Below are 17,624 nucleotides of genomic sequence, written 5' to 3' on the forward strand. Positions count from 1 at the left end.
ATTAATATCCTCTGAGAGATTTAATGTTAAACGGGTTATTTTGCATTTTTAAGATCAATATCTAGTAGTCTTGAAGATGTTTCATCGATAAAGTCATCTATAGCTCCAGATAACCGTTCAATTAGTTCAGGGATTACAAGTTCTGACAATATTTCAACAGTTTGCGAAGACATTGAAAACAATGAACAAAATGATTTTGACACAATTAAGTAATTTATATTTCATATCAATTTTATTTTTTTATTATATAAATTGTAATAATAACTGTTCTGTCTGTTGTAAACGATGATGATAGTATTGCTACTGAAATACTCATATACGTATAAGTGTATTATTTTTGTAGTTAAGGGATTTTTAAGTATTTAAATATTTAATTTCTTAACTGTATACAACCACAAGTGTTGCTTAAGTTTTTTTCTTAATTTTAAATAGTTTTTTTTAGAAAAAATAGTTTTCTATGATTTCATTTTTTTAAAAAATTACATAGTAGAATACTATAGTTAGGTATTTAAAAAAGTATTTAAACTAGACATTTATTTTTTAATTCAATGAAATTTTTTTAATTAGTCCATGGCAAGAACTGACCAATAACCAATATGATAACAAAGAGAAGGATTTGTGTTCGTTTGTTGAGAATATTCTTTTTGTCGTTATGTGGCGTGGTGTTAATATTCACAATAAAAACTGTTGGAAAGTATGTATTAGGTTGTTAAGTCTTAACAAAAAATATTAAATTATCTTAATGATTTTCAGGAACGGGGACAAGTTATGGCTTGTATAAATATGATAAGTCTAAATAATATGTTGTACTGTTCACACTTGGAACTCAAACTTCATATTCTAGAGAAAGCCGTCGAAGCTGTTCTAAGTGACTTGCACGATTCAGGATCAACTCTCGAATGTGATCATGCTAAAACTGAGAATGTTGGCCAGCTCTTTGGTCTGATATACGATCTGGTTGTCTTGGATCCAAGTCCAAATTTTGACAAGAAATGTTCTGTAAAATTATTAGACGGATGTATAAAACTAATCGAGTCATTAGCCATTTTTGGAGACTTTCAAGAACCAAATAGCAAAGACATCGCTATGAAATTTTATGGTTAGAATTATACTTATTACTCTAACAACTGTTTAAGAATTTTATGTTATAATAATATTTTTATAATTTTATTTCTCAATTTTTATTTGTAAAATAAGAAAATTATATAATAATAATATTAGGAGTTCTAAAAATTTAAAGGTATTTTGCTGAGTTGTTCGTCAAGTAGTAACATGGAAATTTGTGCCATGGCAACAGTGAAGCTACACACTATACTGCAAACTAGTAGTAGAAGTGTTGTAGAGATTGAATGTTATTTGTTACGGTCAGTGAATACGATTTTACAGAAGTCACTTAAAGGTGGGTAAAAACTAAAATTTCACTTTGATACTTGTAAGTTGTAACGCCTTTTAATAACACATTGTAGATGAAAAATTGGAGCGTTATTCATTTATCCTCCCGTTAGTTAAGACTCTGATCACAAAGTTATCAGAACCGCTCAATATTTCAAACACTGAACTACCTTATTTGACTGAAGTGCTATACAGTGGACAATTTTATGATAAATTTTTCACGTATTGTACTACTGCAGAATGGGCTGTATTTATAGAAACTAAGGTAAGGAATTATTTTGACATTTTTATAGTTAAGAGAACGTTATACACCCAATTTGCATGCGATAAACATATCTACCCAGAATGCGTTTTACTCGCTCTGTGATGATTTTAGAGCAAAAATACTTATAACAAAAAAGAAAGATGACAAGATTTTGGAGACAACATCATATCTTTTTTTATCAATTAACCTAATATTTAACATTTAATATAATTTTTTTTTACCTTTTTAAAATAACTATTCATTTTTTTTTTACGTTATTATTTTTAAAATTGGACATGACATTGTCTCCAAAATGTTGTTATCTTTCGATTTTATAATAGGTGTTTTTGCTTTAAAACCACTATGGACCGAGTAAAACGTATTCTGCGTTGCCATGTTTAGATGACATTTTTTTTTTAAATTGCTGTCAAGGATACTGTGATAGTCCGAAAAATAAATTAAATACCAAAAAAAGAGTCCTTATTACTGAACTAATTATTACACATCACCATTAAATTAAGATTTTGCAAAAAATTGCCTCTACCTAATTCCTTAATAATAGGGGGTATAACTTTCTCTTTAACTACTAGTTATTATTATACGTAAAGAGCGTATTAAATCTACGGTCAAAGGGTAAAAGTTAATATAAAGGGTTAATCTAAGAAAAACATGTTTAAATAATGCTGAAAAATGTTATAAAAGGTTAAAAAAATACTTAAAAAAATATCCATATTTGTTTTTAATCATGTTTAAAAATAAAAAAAAAACTGATTCGTTTCGTATCAAAACCAATTTTATAACAACAAAATGGCTTTTTTGGAAAAGTCAATTGCCTGTTTTTTTCCCGCTGTACCCTAAGTAAAAACAGTCACATTTGCTTCCATAAAGAGGAAGTTACGGTTCTTTGGAAAGGTTTTTTAATCTCGGGATAGGATATAGTAAGACCATATTAAGTATCCTTATCGAAAATGTGTGTTCGCATAGGTGTGCGGATTCGAATTTTCCCAGTATGTTTATTTAACTGGTATCTAGATGAATTGTTTAAATGTTGACCAATGATAATTTTCCAGATAAACTTTTGTCGAAATTCGCGATCGTTCGCAGTTATGCTGCTGGCTGAACATGATTTGTGATAAAAAATTGTGTTTAAGGACGTTTTTTGTTGGTTTCAATCAAACTCACCTCATACATTTTGAACCTGATAAGAGATTTTCAAAATAAATTTTTTTCGAAAAAATCATGTGCCAATGATTTGGCAGTGGTTTTTCTTTGCAGAAAAAAATTCTTTATTGTCCGTTAAGTTTTTATATTGGCAATAAATATCATTGTCGAAAGATTTTTGTTGGAAACATTATTGAATTAATTTAATTTTCTTTTAAATCTTTATTTTATAAAAAACTGAAAAACCTAAATTTTGAAGTATGAAAAAACTCTAAAATATTATTCTTTGCACCCTCCATGGTGATGACATTGTAAGACGTATTATCGATATTTTCCAAAATTGTGTTTGTGCTATTTTCTGAATCTTGATTGACTTTTGAACAATTTGAGACCTGTAGCTAAAAAATTACTAGTATTGCAATTTGATGTTTGCGGCATTGTAGTCGGCCAGCAAGAGGTTCCTTTCTCCAAGATCGATTTATAATAATTTTGACTATTATTCGATTTCATTTGATGTTTTGACTTATATCCTAATCCTAGAGACCCAAGCTACAATTATTGATACTTAGTAAGAAGTAGAGAATTATCGATGTATTAGCGGTTTTCCCCTATCAACCGGTCGGCGTAGTAAACATTTTATACATAATTGGATAAAATATAAATTATACTAAAAAACTAACAAGACTAAAAATAGGTTAAATAAAGTTTTACAGCACATATTTATTATTGTTTCGGTAAGACAAATATAAATGTACACAAATTGAATGGAGGCGTTCTGTCTTTTACATCAACATTTTGTAATTTGTGTTATATAACAAAAAAAGCGAGTGAAATTTTTGGTAAAAACGATAATGCGAAAATGGTATGCGCTCAGAAAGTGCAATCATGCTTGAATGACGAACGTTATTTTTTATTATCTACCTTATAGTTCGCGACCACTGTGATCAGTATTTCATTGCATTATAATATTATATGATCTAACTAAAATATTATGTTGGTCATTTTGATTTTAACACCTTTGTGCGTCGACAAATTTTTGTAAACGTCATTTCTCTAAAAAAATGTGTATCTGCTCACGTAATGGAATATTGCACACAGAACACCATTTTTATATTACAAGTAGTATTTGTTTTAGTTCAAACGTGGTGTTGAACCGACTTTATTGTATACGTTTTATCATAGAACATTTATAACTTCGATGTTTTAAAATACTATTTCGCAAAAATATCAAATTAATTAAATGACACTGGACACACCTCTATCGGTTTAAAAAAGATGGAAGTCGACAGATTTCCAGGTCATTATAATTGTTATCTGGGGACATCGATAAGGGAATCATTGGAAAGAAATATCTATTGGAGATAAGTGGAAAAGTTCCTTCTGTATAAAACTGTGAAAAAACCGAAGAATTAGTCGATTATAATAAAGTCGTAATTTCGACTATCTTGGCGATAGGCCCAATTTTATACTCGGTAAAAAATGGTTGGATCTAGTCGAAATTGTCCTAAAAAAATGTATAATAGTAATATGACATATTGAAATTTAAAACCAGTTAAAATCTTTCAAACTCAAAAAATGGGAGAGGGTTGAAAAATATCGTTAAAAGAAGTGTTTAGTTGTTAAGAGAAATTAGAGTTAAAAAATAAAAATAAAACTGTAAGTAACCTTCAAAGCCTGTCTTTAGTGTATTTAGTATACTTCAAAGGTAATACATCAGTAAAATTGAAGTTAGATCAAATAGTAAAACTACTTTAAATTATAAAATGTGGGGAATAGTCTTCATTTATTAGGGTAGACTGAAGGTGAGCATAATGAAGTATTGCGTTTTCAATAAAAAACAATATTATGAGTTTTAAAAATATATCCAAACCTGTCTTCGTGTAACAATAATATATAATAAAGACTTTCGGCATCCGGTTTAAAGTAAATAATTAGAAAACAACTCGTAGTTAAGTTTTTACATTAATAATATTTAAAATTTATTTGATTTTAACATAAGGTGGTAATTATAAAAACATAATTGTTTGTTGACGTTCAGGTATTTATAACAACATTATACTTATGACTATTTAAATAAAATATAATATTACGTATACAATTAAAAGCTTTATATATATATATATATATAATAACGACGTAGTATAAAACATACCATGTCACTTACATTTTATCGCGACGTAAAAAAAACACACATTTTTACGTTATACAGTCTAAAAAGTGTGTTTTTATCACAGAAGCTTTATTATTTATTATACATCAACGGTACTTTTACCTAATTGATGTGACCCATAATTTTATACCCAAACAACAAGGCAAGCAAAATAGCACAATGATTCATATTTAAATGTTTTACTTCTTAGTATTGACAACTGGAAGAAAAAGAGAAAACCTTTTAGAATGATTCGAGGTATAACATTAAAGTTCTAATATTACTTACTACAGTCGTCAATTTTTAAGAATACTAAAAATGTATTAAACATTTATTCTAGAGAATTGGTATAAAAAAGAAAAGTGGAGACTATACAATTATATATCTATGAATAAATATGTATATGAGTTATTATTACTAATTATATAAATATCATAGTTATGATATTATTATTTTGGTTTCTACATAATATGTGATGAATAATGATTATGTTTATCTTAGATGTTCTGTTATTTTCCATTGGTTATCTGAGTAATTGTGGACATTCGAGTAATGTTCGTTGTTAGCATCATTGTTTTTATGATTTATTGGAGTATCTCCAAATGTCAAACCTAGGCTTTCATTTACTTGAGTAGGCGATTCTTCGTAGTTAAAGCTATACGTTTTGGCAGGGGCTTGGAACCCAGTATCTGGCTTTTGAGTAGTTTTAGAAATATATTTTAAGTATGCATTTAGTTTGTCGTTTACTACTCCTTTTTTAGTATTTATTTTGGTTTTATTATCAGAATTTGACGATTGTCCATCGATTTGTTCGGATGACTCTTTATGACGTCTTTGTAAGGTGTTTGCTTGCGTTGTTTGCGACTCTGGACTTAATGTGTTATATTGTGACTGAACAACGTGGAATGAATTTGATGCTGATTGACTCAAATCTAGATTTAAAGCTGGTTCTCCGTATGAGTTTACAGCTGTTAGTTGAGATTTCGAGTCTGGAAATGCTACAGAATTCGATAGACTACTGTATGACCCTTGAATGCTATTGATATCTTTAGGGGAACCGTATGTAATCGATGTTATTTTTGGAATTTCATTGTTTGAAGTCGGTATTCCGTAAGTAATTGAAGGCATTGGTGCACTATACTCGTTATTTGAACCAAATATACCTTCGAAATTAATAGAACCCTGATCACTGCCATAATTATTATTTTGAGATTGCGATCCAAATGAACTATACGAACCTGATGTTGGTGTACCATAAGACGACGATGGAGCGCTAGGAGGTGCTCCATAAGATGCTGACGGGGCGTTTGAAGGTGCGCCGTAAGACGAAGATGGAGCGCTAGGAGGTGCTCCATAAGATGCTGACGGGGCGTTTGAAGGTGCGCCGTAAGAAGATGACGGGGCGCTAGAAGGTGCTCCGTATGAAGATGGTGGACCTTTTGATGGTGCATCATACGAAGCTGAAGGCAAAGAAACTGAAATTGAAGGAGTTATGGATATAGAATGACCACCGAAAGACGGTGCACTATGTGAGGGTACTCCGTATGATGTTGCAGGAGGTGATGGGGCTCCATAAGAAGATGAAGGCGGAGATGGTGCACCATATGAAGACGATGGTAGTGATGGTGCACCATATGAAGACGATGGTGGTGATGGGACTCCATAAGAAGATGAAGGTGGAGATGGCGCACCATATGAGGACGACGGGGGTGATGGTGCACCATAGGACGGCGATGGTTTTGATGGGGCGCCATATGATGAAGACGGGGGTGATGGTGCACCATAAGACGGCGATGGTTTTGATGGGGCGCCATATGATGAGGATGGCAGAGATGGTACACCGTATGAAGACGATGGTCTTGATGGGGCACCATACGAAGAAGATGGCGGAGATGACGGAGCGCCGTATGAAGATGATGGTGGTGATGGGGCTCCATAAGAAGATGAAGGCGGAGATGGCGCACCATATGAAGACGATGGGGGTGATGGTGCACCATAAGACGACGATGGTGGTTTTGATGGAGCGCCATAAGAAGATGAAGGCGGAGATGGTGCACCGTATGAAGACGATGGTTGTGATGGAGCATCATATGTTAAAGATGGATAAGATGTTAGTGATGAAGTTCCATAAGATGGTGATGATGGCTGAGAAGGCGTACCATATGAGGGAGATGGAGGCGCTCCATATGAAGTTGATGGAGGTCCTCCGTGTGATGATGAGGGAGCTCCATATGAAGTTGACGGCGGTGCTCCATGCGAAGATGAGGGAGCTCCATATGAAGTCGATGGAGGACCTCCGTGTGAAAACGATGGAGCACCATATGAAGTCGACGGAGGACCTCTGTGGGATGATGAGGGAGCTCCATACGAAGGTGATGGCGGTGCGCCATACGAAGATGATGGCGGTGCGCCATACGAAGATGATGGCGGTGCGCCATACGAAGATGATGGCGGTGCGCCATACGAAGATGATGGCGGTGCGCCATACGAAGGTGATGGCGGAGCCCCGTATGATGTTGAAGGTTTAGAACCTCCTACAGATGGGGGTCCATAAACTGGTTTGGGTGGTTTATAAGATGGTTTTGACGGAGGTCCATAAGATGGTTTCGGAGGACCATATTTTGGCTTCGGTGGTCCATATTTAGGTTTTGGTGGTGGGCCGTATGAAGGTTTTGGTGGACCGTATGACGGTTTAGGAGGACCGTATGACGGTTTAGGAGGACCGTACGAAGGCTTCGGTCTAGAAAACCCTTTTGGAGGGCCGTAAAAAGATGGAGGTGGGCCATACATTGGTTTTGGCCCCCCAAAAGATTTTGGTGGTCCATATGAAGAATTTGGCTTAGATGGTGGTCCATACCTCGATGGTGGCTCTCTTCGAACTCTTGTAACTGGCGCATTTTCAGCCTTTGTTGAGCTGTATAAACTGATTAAAATAATCAGAAGGTATGTCTGTAAAAAAAATATACTTTCTTAGTTTGTAATTAAATTTCAATGTAAACGGAAAATCTGTGGTTTTATAGCATCATTTGAAATGTCAAAAATCTTTGGGGAAGAGAAAGTATTACGAATGTTTTATGTTCTGTCAGAAAAATACAAGTAATAATGATAAATGTGTAGATGACACTTGGAGAAAGAGAAAAATCATTTGAATCTAATGTTTTGGTTTGAAGACCAGTGAAAAATTAGTATTGTCATCGGGCGACGTTTTAGTACCTACTTTATTTTCATACATATAACTAATAGTAAATAAAAAAATAATTATACAGTTATAAATTAAATAACTAATTTGGGTTTTATTGTGACACTGATTTAAATCAGTAAAATGTGTAATTATTATTTCCGTATTGTATAAATTTAAGTTTTAAAAGGTAAAACATTTAAAAATAAATGGCAATGCACAAATTATTAATTATAGATTGGTATTATTAATTGCCACATTTATGTTTCGCATTCGTTAGAAATCCTTACGTCATTATACTCGTAGCTTAGTTTGTACTAAAGTACAAACTAAGCAAACTAAGTAAACTACTAAGCAAACTACAAACTAAGTAGTAGATTAAAGTAGTCGATTATATTAGGTAATGTTATAACGGAATAATAATTGTCTTATTTAATTCAATTTAAAATCAAATATTTTGAATCTGAAAAAATATTTTCTCAGTATTTAAAAATTGTATTTACACTGGCAAGTATTCTTCCGGTTACTTCAGTTAAACAAAATTATGCTGTGTCCTGTGACGAGTTAGTTATATGTTGGTCAATAAAAATAGATTATTTACAATATTCGATTAAAATTTATTCCAAAATAAAACAACTCAGCAAGCTAAATTGTTCGAAATGTTATGATAATCGTATCAATAAATATTTAAAAATTAAACTAAGTGAACCTTCTATAGTAATTGTAACGGAAAAATATGTTTCAAGAAACATTTTAATCATTTTAATCAACATTTGTTTTAGTTATAACAAATGTAAACTTTTACTCCATGACATATTTAATATTAAAAAAAACAATATGTATAATCTCTTTCCTAAAACTCGTTTCTACAAAAATATTACATAATCCGCCTTTTTTTTTGTCTCATCAATATTTGTAGCAAGTCTATAGATTAGAAATCGTACCTGAAAATAAGCTAAAAATTAAATAAGTTTTCAGCTCTTTCCCTTTAAAATTGAGGAAAAACCAAAAAAAAGTAGGTACAAATTTTTCAACTGAAAATGACAGCCCGTTATATCTTTAAAAAAATAGTTTTCGATTTTGTATGGAACATTCTTTAGGTAAAGTAAGCACTACCGATGTATAATGAAAAATCAAGAGCATAACATTTTTAGTGATTTCATCCCTCTCAGACTTAAAGGGTTTCGGATACGTATGTGAATTAATACATATGTAATCACGAAAACGTGACGATAAAAAAATAATTTAATATCTGTAAAATAATGTATTAAGAGGTTTAGGGTAATCAGAGGGTTTACAATATAGGAGTTTAAACAATTGTTTTCAACTGTTTTATAATGTTTTTTTGTTTGGCATATAGTACCAAATGTTTACACTATATTTCAAGAAAATTGTACATACATTTCAAATTAAAATATAAAGTCTGTAACAAGTTACTTGCTTGATTGTTAAAAGTTCTCTTTAAAATAGCGCCTTGCGCTTGCGGTGGCCAAAAAATGATTAGTTTAATACTTTATTTAATGCTTAATCGCAGATTTTTCAAATTAAACAAAATGGCGGCCTCTGAAAGTTTATGTATGCATTTTAAGAAAAACAAGCACGTGTTTATCGGTTATTAAAAAAACGTATTGGTCAAACAAAAAAATCTTTCTATTAAGCACTAGTTTTTCATACTTAGAATTTGGTGTATACTTTTTATTGGAATTTGTCAAATGGTTTTTAAAATATAGTAGTCTTTAAAAAGAGTTTAAAAAAAATGTGTTTTAAGTTTCACAAAACGATTTAAAGTTTTTTAAAATAAAAAAAAAATAAGTACATTTTTAAAATTTTAAAATAAATTTTCTTAAAGAAAATGTAAAAAAAAATATTAGTTTTTGAAAAATCTGAGTACCCTTAATGCAAGAAAGTATAATCACGTATAAAAAAGTATTGTTTTTATACTTGTTAATAAATATTAGATCTTGTAATCTTGTTAAGTTATTGAACAATCATGTTCAAATTATTACGTTTTCAAATTATGAACAGAATAATATTTCTGAAATTGAGAAGCGATTTAAACTTTATTGCAACCAAACAAGTGCTCTGTTATTCAGATAACGTTCACCTTAGAAAGTTTTGGACTTTTCCTATTCGAAAAAAAGTTGGATTGACCGTAAAGAATCAATGATTTTAGTGTTTATTTTCAACGTTATTTAGCTGAATACGGTAATGCTATATACGGTTCGATTTAAATCCACACGAATGGTGGAAATCAATCGAAAAAAATCCAGCTTTAACAGCGTTAGCAAAATTTTAATTTGCTATACCCACCACATCCGTTTGTTTAGATGTTTTTCTTTTGTAAATTTGTTCTTTACGGTATTATATAGCATCTTAATTTAATACTGTTTTATTTAAGATACAGAATGTATTCAAAAAAATATTTTTCCATTTCAGTCATTGTCCTAAAACTTAACAGGAAATTATAAAGAGTACAAAAAAAAATTATTGCTTGGAATCTCCGTCGATTTTAACCGAAATATCTGAAGGTGAGGTTAATAACCAAGAAGGCGAATGAGTATTTTCGAAATTTACATCCCCGAATAACGTTATTTGAATTCCAGGTGTGTTTAGATATATTTAAATGTTTAATAGTTTACTATTTTTTTTATGCATACGTTTACATATACAGGTTACTTGATATTTAAAAACAGGATAGTTGATATTATATTGTATTTATTACATTTTATGCATATTATTATATTGACATTTATAGTCGCCTCTCTAGATTTTGGTATTTACTAATACGTATAATAAGTGTTTGAATGATTGACTGCCTTAAAAGTTAAAACATTGATTATTATTTAGTATTTACTACTTTAAAAAAATATTTTATTAACATGTCATTTTTATAGAAAATAAAGCTCTACCTATATTGTAAGTACTATTATTATAGAAACTAAATTAAACTATTTTTATTTTAAGTATTCAGTTGCCGGGTAAAAGGCCAAATTACATGGAATTAATATTTATCTAATTGTATGATCATGGTTAATGTTTTTGAGATTTCCTATAATATAATTTTGATATTTTTTAAAAACTTTTATTTGTAAGCGAAATGTTTTTTACGAAAGAGGAAAAATTAGAATTTAAGATCTTCGAGTCAGTGCTATCAACAACAAGGCTGCTGCATTATAACATACCAAGCACCAGCGAATATATATACCGGATGTTCTGGGCAATATATATAACCGGTGGTTCTATTTGATATTGCTGTGTTGACCTTCATCCACTGGCACCGTTTATTCGACCTATGTTTATGACCTCAGTTCTTCTCTTTCTTTAATGGGATTAAAAAAATGTCTAGTCACGGCTATGACTTTTATTCTGTTCCCGTGAAATTTTTGATTAGCCGTTTAATAAAATACCTGCGAAACGTCTGTACAAACTTATCAGCGTTAACATGTTTTTTCATAATATTATCTAAGTTATTTGATAAACATTTGTTTTATCTTCTTAAGTAAAATATAATATTACACAGTTAAACAGCATGCGTGTTCTGAAACGATTCGACAATCTCTACAACTTTCAAACCAAAAGCGTTCTTGGGTCCTATATAATAATAAATGAATAATTAAATTAATTTTTACACATTTACAGTAATTAATTTTTTTCCAGCGCGTGGTACATACTATATAATACTTTGTGGTAATGACACGTTTTCGAGCATTTTACAACAACCTACGTCCTACGGGATTCTTTAACACGGCCCGAAGAAGTGTTCAATTCGGAATAAACTTCTATCTACTTTCTATGTATTTTTGGATTCTTTAAATGTGTTCCCATTTATTTTTTGCTGGTAGCAATAACTAATGAAATTGTTTTCGTTTTATGGGTTTGATTTTAAAATATTGCGAACGATAACTGGTTTAGACTAATAGTAGTAGCTAATATAATACTACAAATCAGTACACATTGTTTATCGACTCCACGATCATTCGGTCAGTAGGTATTCATTCTGACTCATATTATATCAGAGACACTACACACACGTTACCTACTAGATCATTTTCGTATAAGACAAATAACAACATTTCTGCTAACAAATATTAATTGACACTTGTAAAAAACACAGACTTATACTTTCACCGGGAATCATTGTTATGCAGTCTTATTGAGTGATATTCATGCGTATATGTAGGGAGGCATGTAATATTATTATGTTCATCTATCTCATTATATACAGCTCAGTAAAACGTTAGAGCGATGGGTATTAAGATTGTAACGGACGAAACTCATACAAATGAAAATTTCTTTTTACTGGTGTATCTAATTCTTTAATTATGCGTTTATCGTCTGCATGCGTTCGTTGTCTGTGTATAATAATATATATGTTTTAACGTTATGTTTTTCATAACATCATTATTATATTATTATTATTATTATATTTATTCTTCATATTATACTTATAATTATATTGAAATTCGATATTAAACACTTGAAGTGTTTTTATATTATAACGAGTTAATACGCGTTAAATCGATTCATGAAAGTTTTACCTTTTAATTATAAAAAATAAAACTGTCTACATAATTAATATCTATAGTATTACACATACATACTTATACAGTTAGTAGTGTTTTATCACATAAAAAAGCCTAATAGAATTATTGTTTCCTATATTATCGACGGGTAATTTAACCAATTTTTAATTATATTAGAAACAACATATGGCATTTATAGTCATTGAAAATTTAACCGGAAATATATCGAAACCCCTAACTGTAGTCTGTTATAATACTTGAGTATAAATGTCTATTACCGTTATCCTTCATTTTCACAAAATCAAAAACCTTATACCGTAATTAGTTTTTTATATACCGTAGTTTTTTTGGGCCAAAAAAATCTTAATAGAAACAAAAATATAACTTGACGATTAAAATTTTTTAGTATTATTAGTATTTAAAAAGTGGTATAAAAATAATTGTAAAATGGTTTTAGAATACCCGATATCTAAATTTAATTTCGAATAGTCGGAAACCCTAAATAGTTATACCGTTTTACCAGGTATTGAGAACACCAAAACAATTTTGAAAACTCTAACCATGATTTCTAAATTAATAATTTAGCGTTCAAACCCCCTCATAGATCTGTTTCTTTTTTCTACATTAATTTAATATATAGTCATTGTTGTTTTTTTAGGTTGAATTATATGCACTCTGTCATCTTAAAGATAAGTTTGAGAATAAAAAAATAGTAAATAACCACAACTGTAATTTCTTAAATGAATAATAGGAAATAGTATAAAAAGGTATACCTACTTAACATTATTATAAGTTACATTTTACAACCAATTGAAAATTGTTATTGATTGCAACTGTTACGTTGAAAATCGTATAATAATTATGACCGTAAATCGAATTTATCGAGATAGAAACGACCTTTTACGTTGAGATGTCGATATAAAGATATAAGTTTAAAAACAAACAAAGAGTTAAGGGAGAAATTTTGTGTCGTTGACTATATTATTTACTAATTTAAAACGTAGCCTATATAATATTTATATATTTTAAGCCAATACTATAGTTTCATGGGGGTCACTTAATGAATATTGAAATATTGATACAATTCTTATTTAAAAAATTGAAACTCAGTAATTTTACAACATTTGAGTGTGTGATTTTGTTCTGCTTTTGTCCCTTTTAAGAATCAACTAAAAGTGTAGTAACTTATCATTGATATGCTGCGTGTCTTTAAAGGTTCTGTCTATCAAATCGCGTTGTGTGACAGTTTTATCATAATTTCAAAACTATCCATGCCATCGCATTTTTATTGTTAAAGACTAAACTTACATTACTACTTTTGATTCTACATGCCGTGTAGAAGAAATCGTACTATAAAACTGCTGATAATTTTTCAATTTGATCTCCAGACCGTAAATGAATAATGTATTATTAAACGACCACTGATTGGCACGATGCGGAAAACCGTGAAAGTGTTCATAAAATGTTAGATATTCCCACGACGATCTAAGTAAAAGATCTTCATATTTTGCACATGCATGAAAAGTGAAAACAATTATATTTAATGACACATGATTTATGTGCTTTACTAAAAAGAAGATTATTTTTTTTTTCATTGATCGTCTTCTGTACCTTTTTTTTGCTGTTACAATATTTTTTATCTACACTTTATCGAGTTTTAAGTTTCCTGAAAGACTGGTTAATTTTTTTTATATTATTAGTTTTTTATTTATAAGTTTATTATTTGGATAGGTATTAGTTCGCATTTGAATATAATAAAATACAAACAAAATAGAAAATTATTTGAATAGATAAAATCATTTTATAAAATATAGACATACTTACTAGAACGTTTTTAAAGTTTTTTTTATTAGCTATTTTGAACAACATGACTGCTCTAATGACTTTAATTGAGATTATTTTAAACAATAACTATTTTGGATATTTCTACAGGGCTTTTTTTTTATTACAAAAACAATTATATTTGTTGAGTATAATTTGTTAAAATTGATATCAAATATAATCGCTTGATATAAAATGTACTTTTTTATTAACAAAGTATTTAAATATTCCATTTATTATTTACTTTAAATGACATTAGATATAAAAACTAAGCTTAGTCGCATGATTTACTGGTCAACATTTAACTGGTATATTCCTATTTAACAACCACGATTCATACCTCCGTTTCCATATTCCACTTTGTATACATTTTTTGTACCTGATACCAAATACTTTTATTTTATCTACTCTATCACATATCTTTAACCCTCTTTGACAACCTTTTCATTACTTAACTTAAACTCTGAATATTTTTTAATAGACCTACTTATTCTTTAGCTTTGTCTCTCTAAAGTTTTTCTTTTAATAGCTGAAATTTAATACTTAATACAAAAAACATTGAGTTATAGTTTAAGTAATACATATTAGTTGTAAATATGTTTTCAAAATATCGTCATGTTAAGTTTATTTGTGTGCTATCAAATTTCTTATAGCACTGAGTATATTGATATAATTGAGTATATGAAAATTTTGATTCAGTTTAGAAGTGTTTTTAAAACTATTTAAAATTATGGTTTGTATAATATTTTACTCTTTTTTTAAAAACAACTTAGAGTTTATACTTTCTAGATTCTTATGAATGACATGTAATTTTTTATAATATACAGTTAGCGTTATTTATTCTCAGATGAGATTTGTGTATCTTTGGTATTGGGTTGCGTTACACAATCTATACCTAAGGTATTCTGCACTATTGAATTAAAAGATAGATTTTAGATTTTTAGGCAAAGTCAATTAAACATTCTTAATTTCTATATTTCTATATTTAACGCTTAACCCTCCACCAAGCGCACGGTTTTCAGTCACACTTAAATTAAATGTGACTTAGACGAACTTTTCACGTCAGTCACACAACTATATTATGTTACTGAGGTAAATGTTTATCCCGTGCATCTTACCTTGGGTTAAAATTTTCCAAAATAAAATACATTTCTATGTAGAAATTGTTATTTATGAAGTTATTTCTATTAAACCAGATTTAAAAACAAGGACTTAATGAATAATTAACAATTTAAATACTAATTTGCAAAAGTTATCATTTAAGATTGGTCATTATAGTCAGTTTTAAACACACATGTGCACAGGTATCATAGAATTGTTTTTATAGTTTTGCAAAAACGACTTTTAAAAATGTATTATGTGTTATGATTACATTTGTTTAGTTAGCTTAAGATGACCTCTAGCAGTACAAATTGGCTTTAAACTGAAGGCTATTGGGTATCTATTGCTTAACACAACTCCTCGATTTCTCGGGGAAATGCACTTTTGATAGACACCCGTGTACTATAGATATAGACATAATATTATAGACAGTACTATGATGTATAAAACGGAATAAATGACTTATCGATAAAAATCAATTTTTGTTTTCTCCTCGCGTTATAAATCATTTCTGATAAACTAATGGAGCCACAATAATGCGTTATTAGGATAACAGTTGATCGACTTACGGCTAGCCCGATCCTTGTAGTCATCTTGCGGATGTTGCTCTAATCCAAGTCTAAGTTAGAATAATAATTCACGGCACGAAAAGAAAAACGAGACACAATATACTATTTTACACACATATACATGGATTATAATATTATTATCTGTTATCTATAAAATTGTAATGTAGGTTGATTATTATTACTATTTTTTATTACTGTAAGAATAGTTAAAAAAATGTAAATTGTTTAACAACACATTGCGCGCACAAGACGAGATTGTTGATACAGCGGCGTCCTGGAGCCCACTACTGGTCCGATTCCTTCAATAAACGTCTTCATTCTCTCTGTTACATTTCAAACACCCGGAACTTACTTTCCCACTTACTATCAACTATACTGTTGTGTGTGCTACGGGTAGGTACTATACTGGCTAAACGACGATAGCGACGAATGAAAAATAAACCGCCGGCAACCCGTCTACGCCACACGCCAAATAACCCTATAAAACTCACTGAACATATTTTTTATTTTCTTAATTGATAGGTAGCTGATCGTGAATAATTCGCAGCCATCGTTTCGATTAGGTCCGTGGTTCAAATTTACTGATACGTTTATGAAATAATGAAAAAAAAACTTTCATTATAACCGAAGAAAGCCGCGAGATAATATTATATTAGGTATTTAGATAGAGTCTCGTGTTATTAACATTGTCTTGGCGCTGAATGAGTCACTATATATTATATTATATATATATAACATTGGTGCAAACGACTTAGAACCAGTTTTTCGATGTGAAATAATTCCCCCATAGTGTACGATTCCATGGAACATTAGTCAGTTTTCACTTAATTACAAGCACGTTTGCATTTAACACATTTAACACATTTTATAGATTTTTTGTTTGGCTCAACCGAATAACATACGGAGGTACCAAGGTTGTCTGCCCTAAAGACAGACCGCAATTGGTTCTCGTGGAATTTTATGTGCATATATATAATATTATGTTTACCGTTAAGTTTTTCCAACACGAGCCATATATTATATTATAAAATAGCGCAGTTCGACAAAAACGAGGAATTATACACATATGCATAATTATTCAATTAGCAGTGAATTATATAGTATTGGTATTGGTTATTACTGTACAAATTAAAGCGGGGAAAAAATATTTAATCATTACTTTTGCATTTTATTTGCGTAAACCGTAAAAAAAACTCTCCGATGGGTATAAAATAGAATTAACAAAATTGAATGAATAAAATTATACTTTTATAGACATTTTGTGATTGCAGTTGTATATTTTTTTTATAAAATTTCAGTGTTAATATTATTTATAAGGGTTTTTTAGAGAACTGTTTTCTCTTGAGTCTATTCTTGTGATGAAGTATTTAAAAATTAAATTAAGTTACAGTTCAAAATAAAATGACTTATACTGATCTCAAAAAGGCGGTAAGAAGATTCTATACAGGAATACAATATAAAGCTATAAGTGTCGGCCCCTGATAGT

General features: G+C 30.0%; 2 protein-coding genes across 6 annotated transcripts in view; one reads left to right on the forward strand and one right to left on the reverse strand.

Annotated features, from left to right (window-relative positions):
• LOC126835456 (neurobeachin-like protein 2) overlaps positions 1-17,624 on the forward strand; it is a 96,115-nt gene that overhangs the window by 10,624 nt on the left and 67,867 nt on the right. For all 3 annotated transcript variants that reach the window (XM_050568061.1, XM_050568062.1, XM_050568063.1), the window contains 5 exons: positions 54-209; positions 568-694; positions 754-1,099; positions 1,241-1,399; positions 1,467-1,657. In XM_050568061.1, coding sequence (XP_050424018.1) covers positions 54-209; positions 568-694; positions 754-1,099; positions 1,241-1,399; positions 1,467-1,657 — 979 coding nt within the window. The remainder of the gene's footprint in view (positions 1-53; positions 210-567; positions 695-753; positions 1,100-1,240; positions 1,400-1,466; positions 1,658-17,624) is intronic.
• Positions 4,809-16,452, reverse strand: LOC126835457 (uncharacterized). 3 transcript variants are annotated; one of them, XM_050568066.1, is made up of 3 exons: positions 16,139-16,452; positions 6,185-7,895; positions 4,809-6,109 (listed from the first exon to the last, which is right to left on the reverse strand). In XM_050568066.1, exons 1-3 carry the CDS (start codon positions 16,160-16,162, stop codon positions 5,439-5,441), a joined length of 2,406 nt encoding a protein of 801 aa, XP_050424023.1. In that variant the 5' UTR covers positions 16,163-16,452; the 3' UTR covers positions 4,809-5,438. The 3 variants fall into 3 exon arrangements, with proteins under 3 accessions (XP_050424023.1, XP_050424021.1, XP_050424022.1); XM_050568065.1 differs by having other exon boundaries at positions 4,812-7,240; positions 7,286-7,895; XM_050568064.1 differs by having other exon boundaries at positions 4,811-7,895.

This window comes from Adelges cooleyi, unplaced genomic scaffold (genome assembly GCF_023614345.1).
Source record: "Adelges cooleyi isolate 19-005CV unplaced genomic scaffold, UGA_ACOO_1.1 ACOO_flye_CR_arks_rails_tigmint_CR_PRNA_23, whole genome shotgun sequence".
NCBI lineage: Eukaryota > Metazoa > Arthropoda > Insecta > Hemiptera > Adelgidae > Adelges > Adelges cooleyi.

Excerpts from the sequence above, each read along its gene's own strand:
- LOC126835457 (XM_050568064.1), bottom strand. The coding sequence starts at position 16,162 with ATGACTACAAGGATCGGGCTAGCC. Across the intron at positions 7,896-16,138 it reads CTACAAGGATCGGGCTAGCC|ACATACCTTCTGATTATTTT; the intron begins GTAAGTCGATCA and ends TTTTTTTTACAG.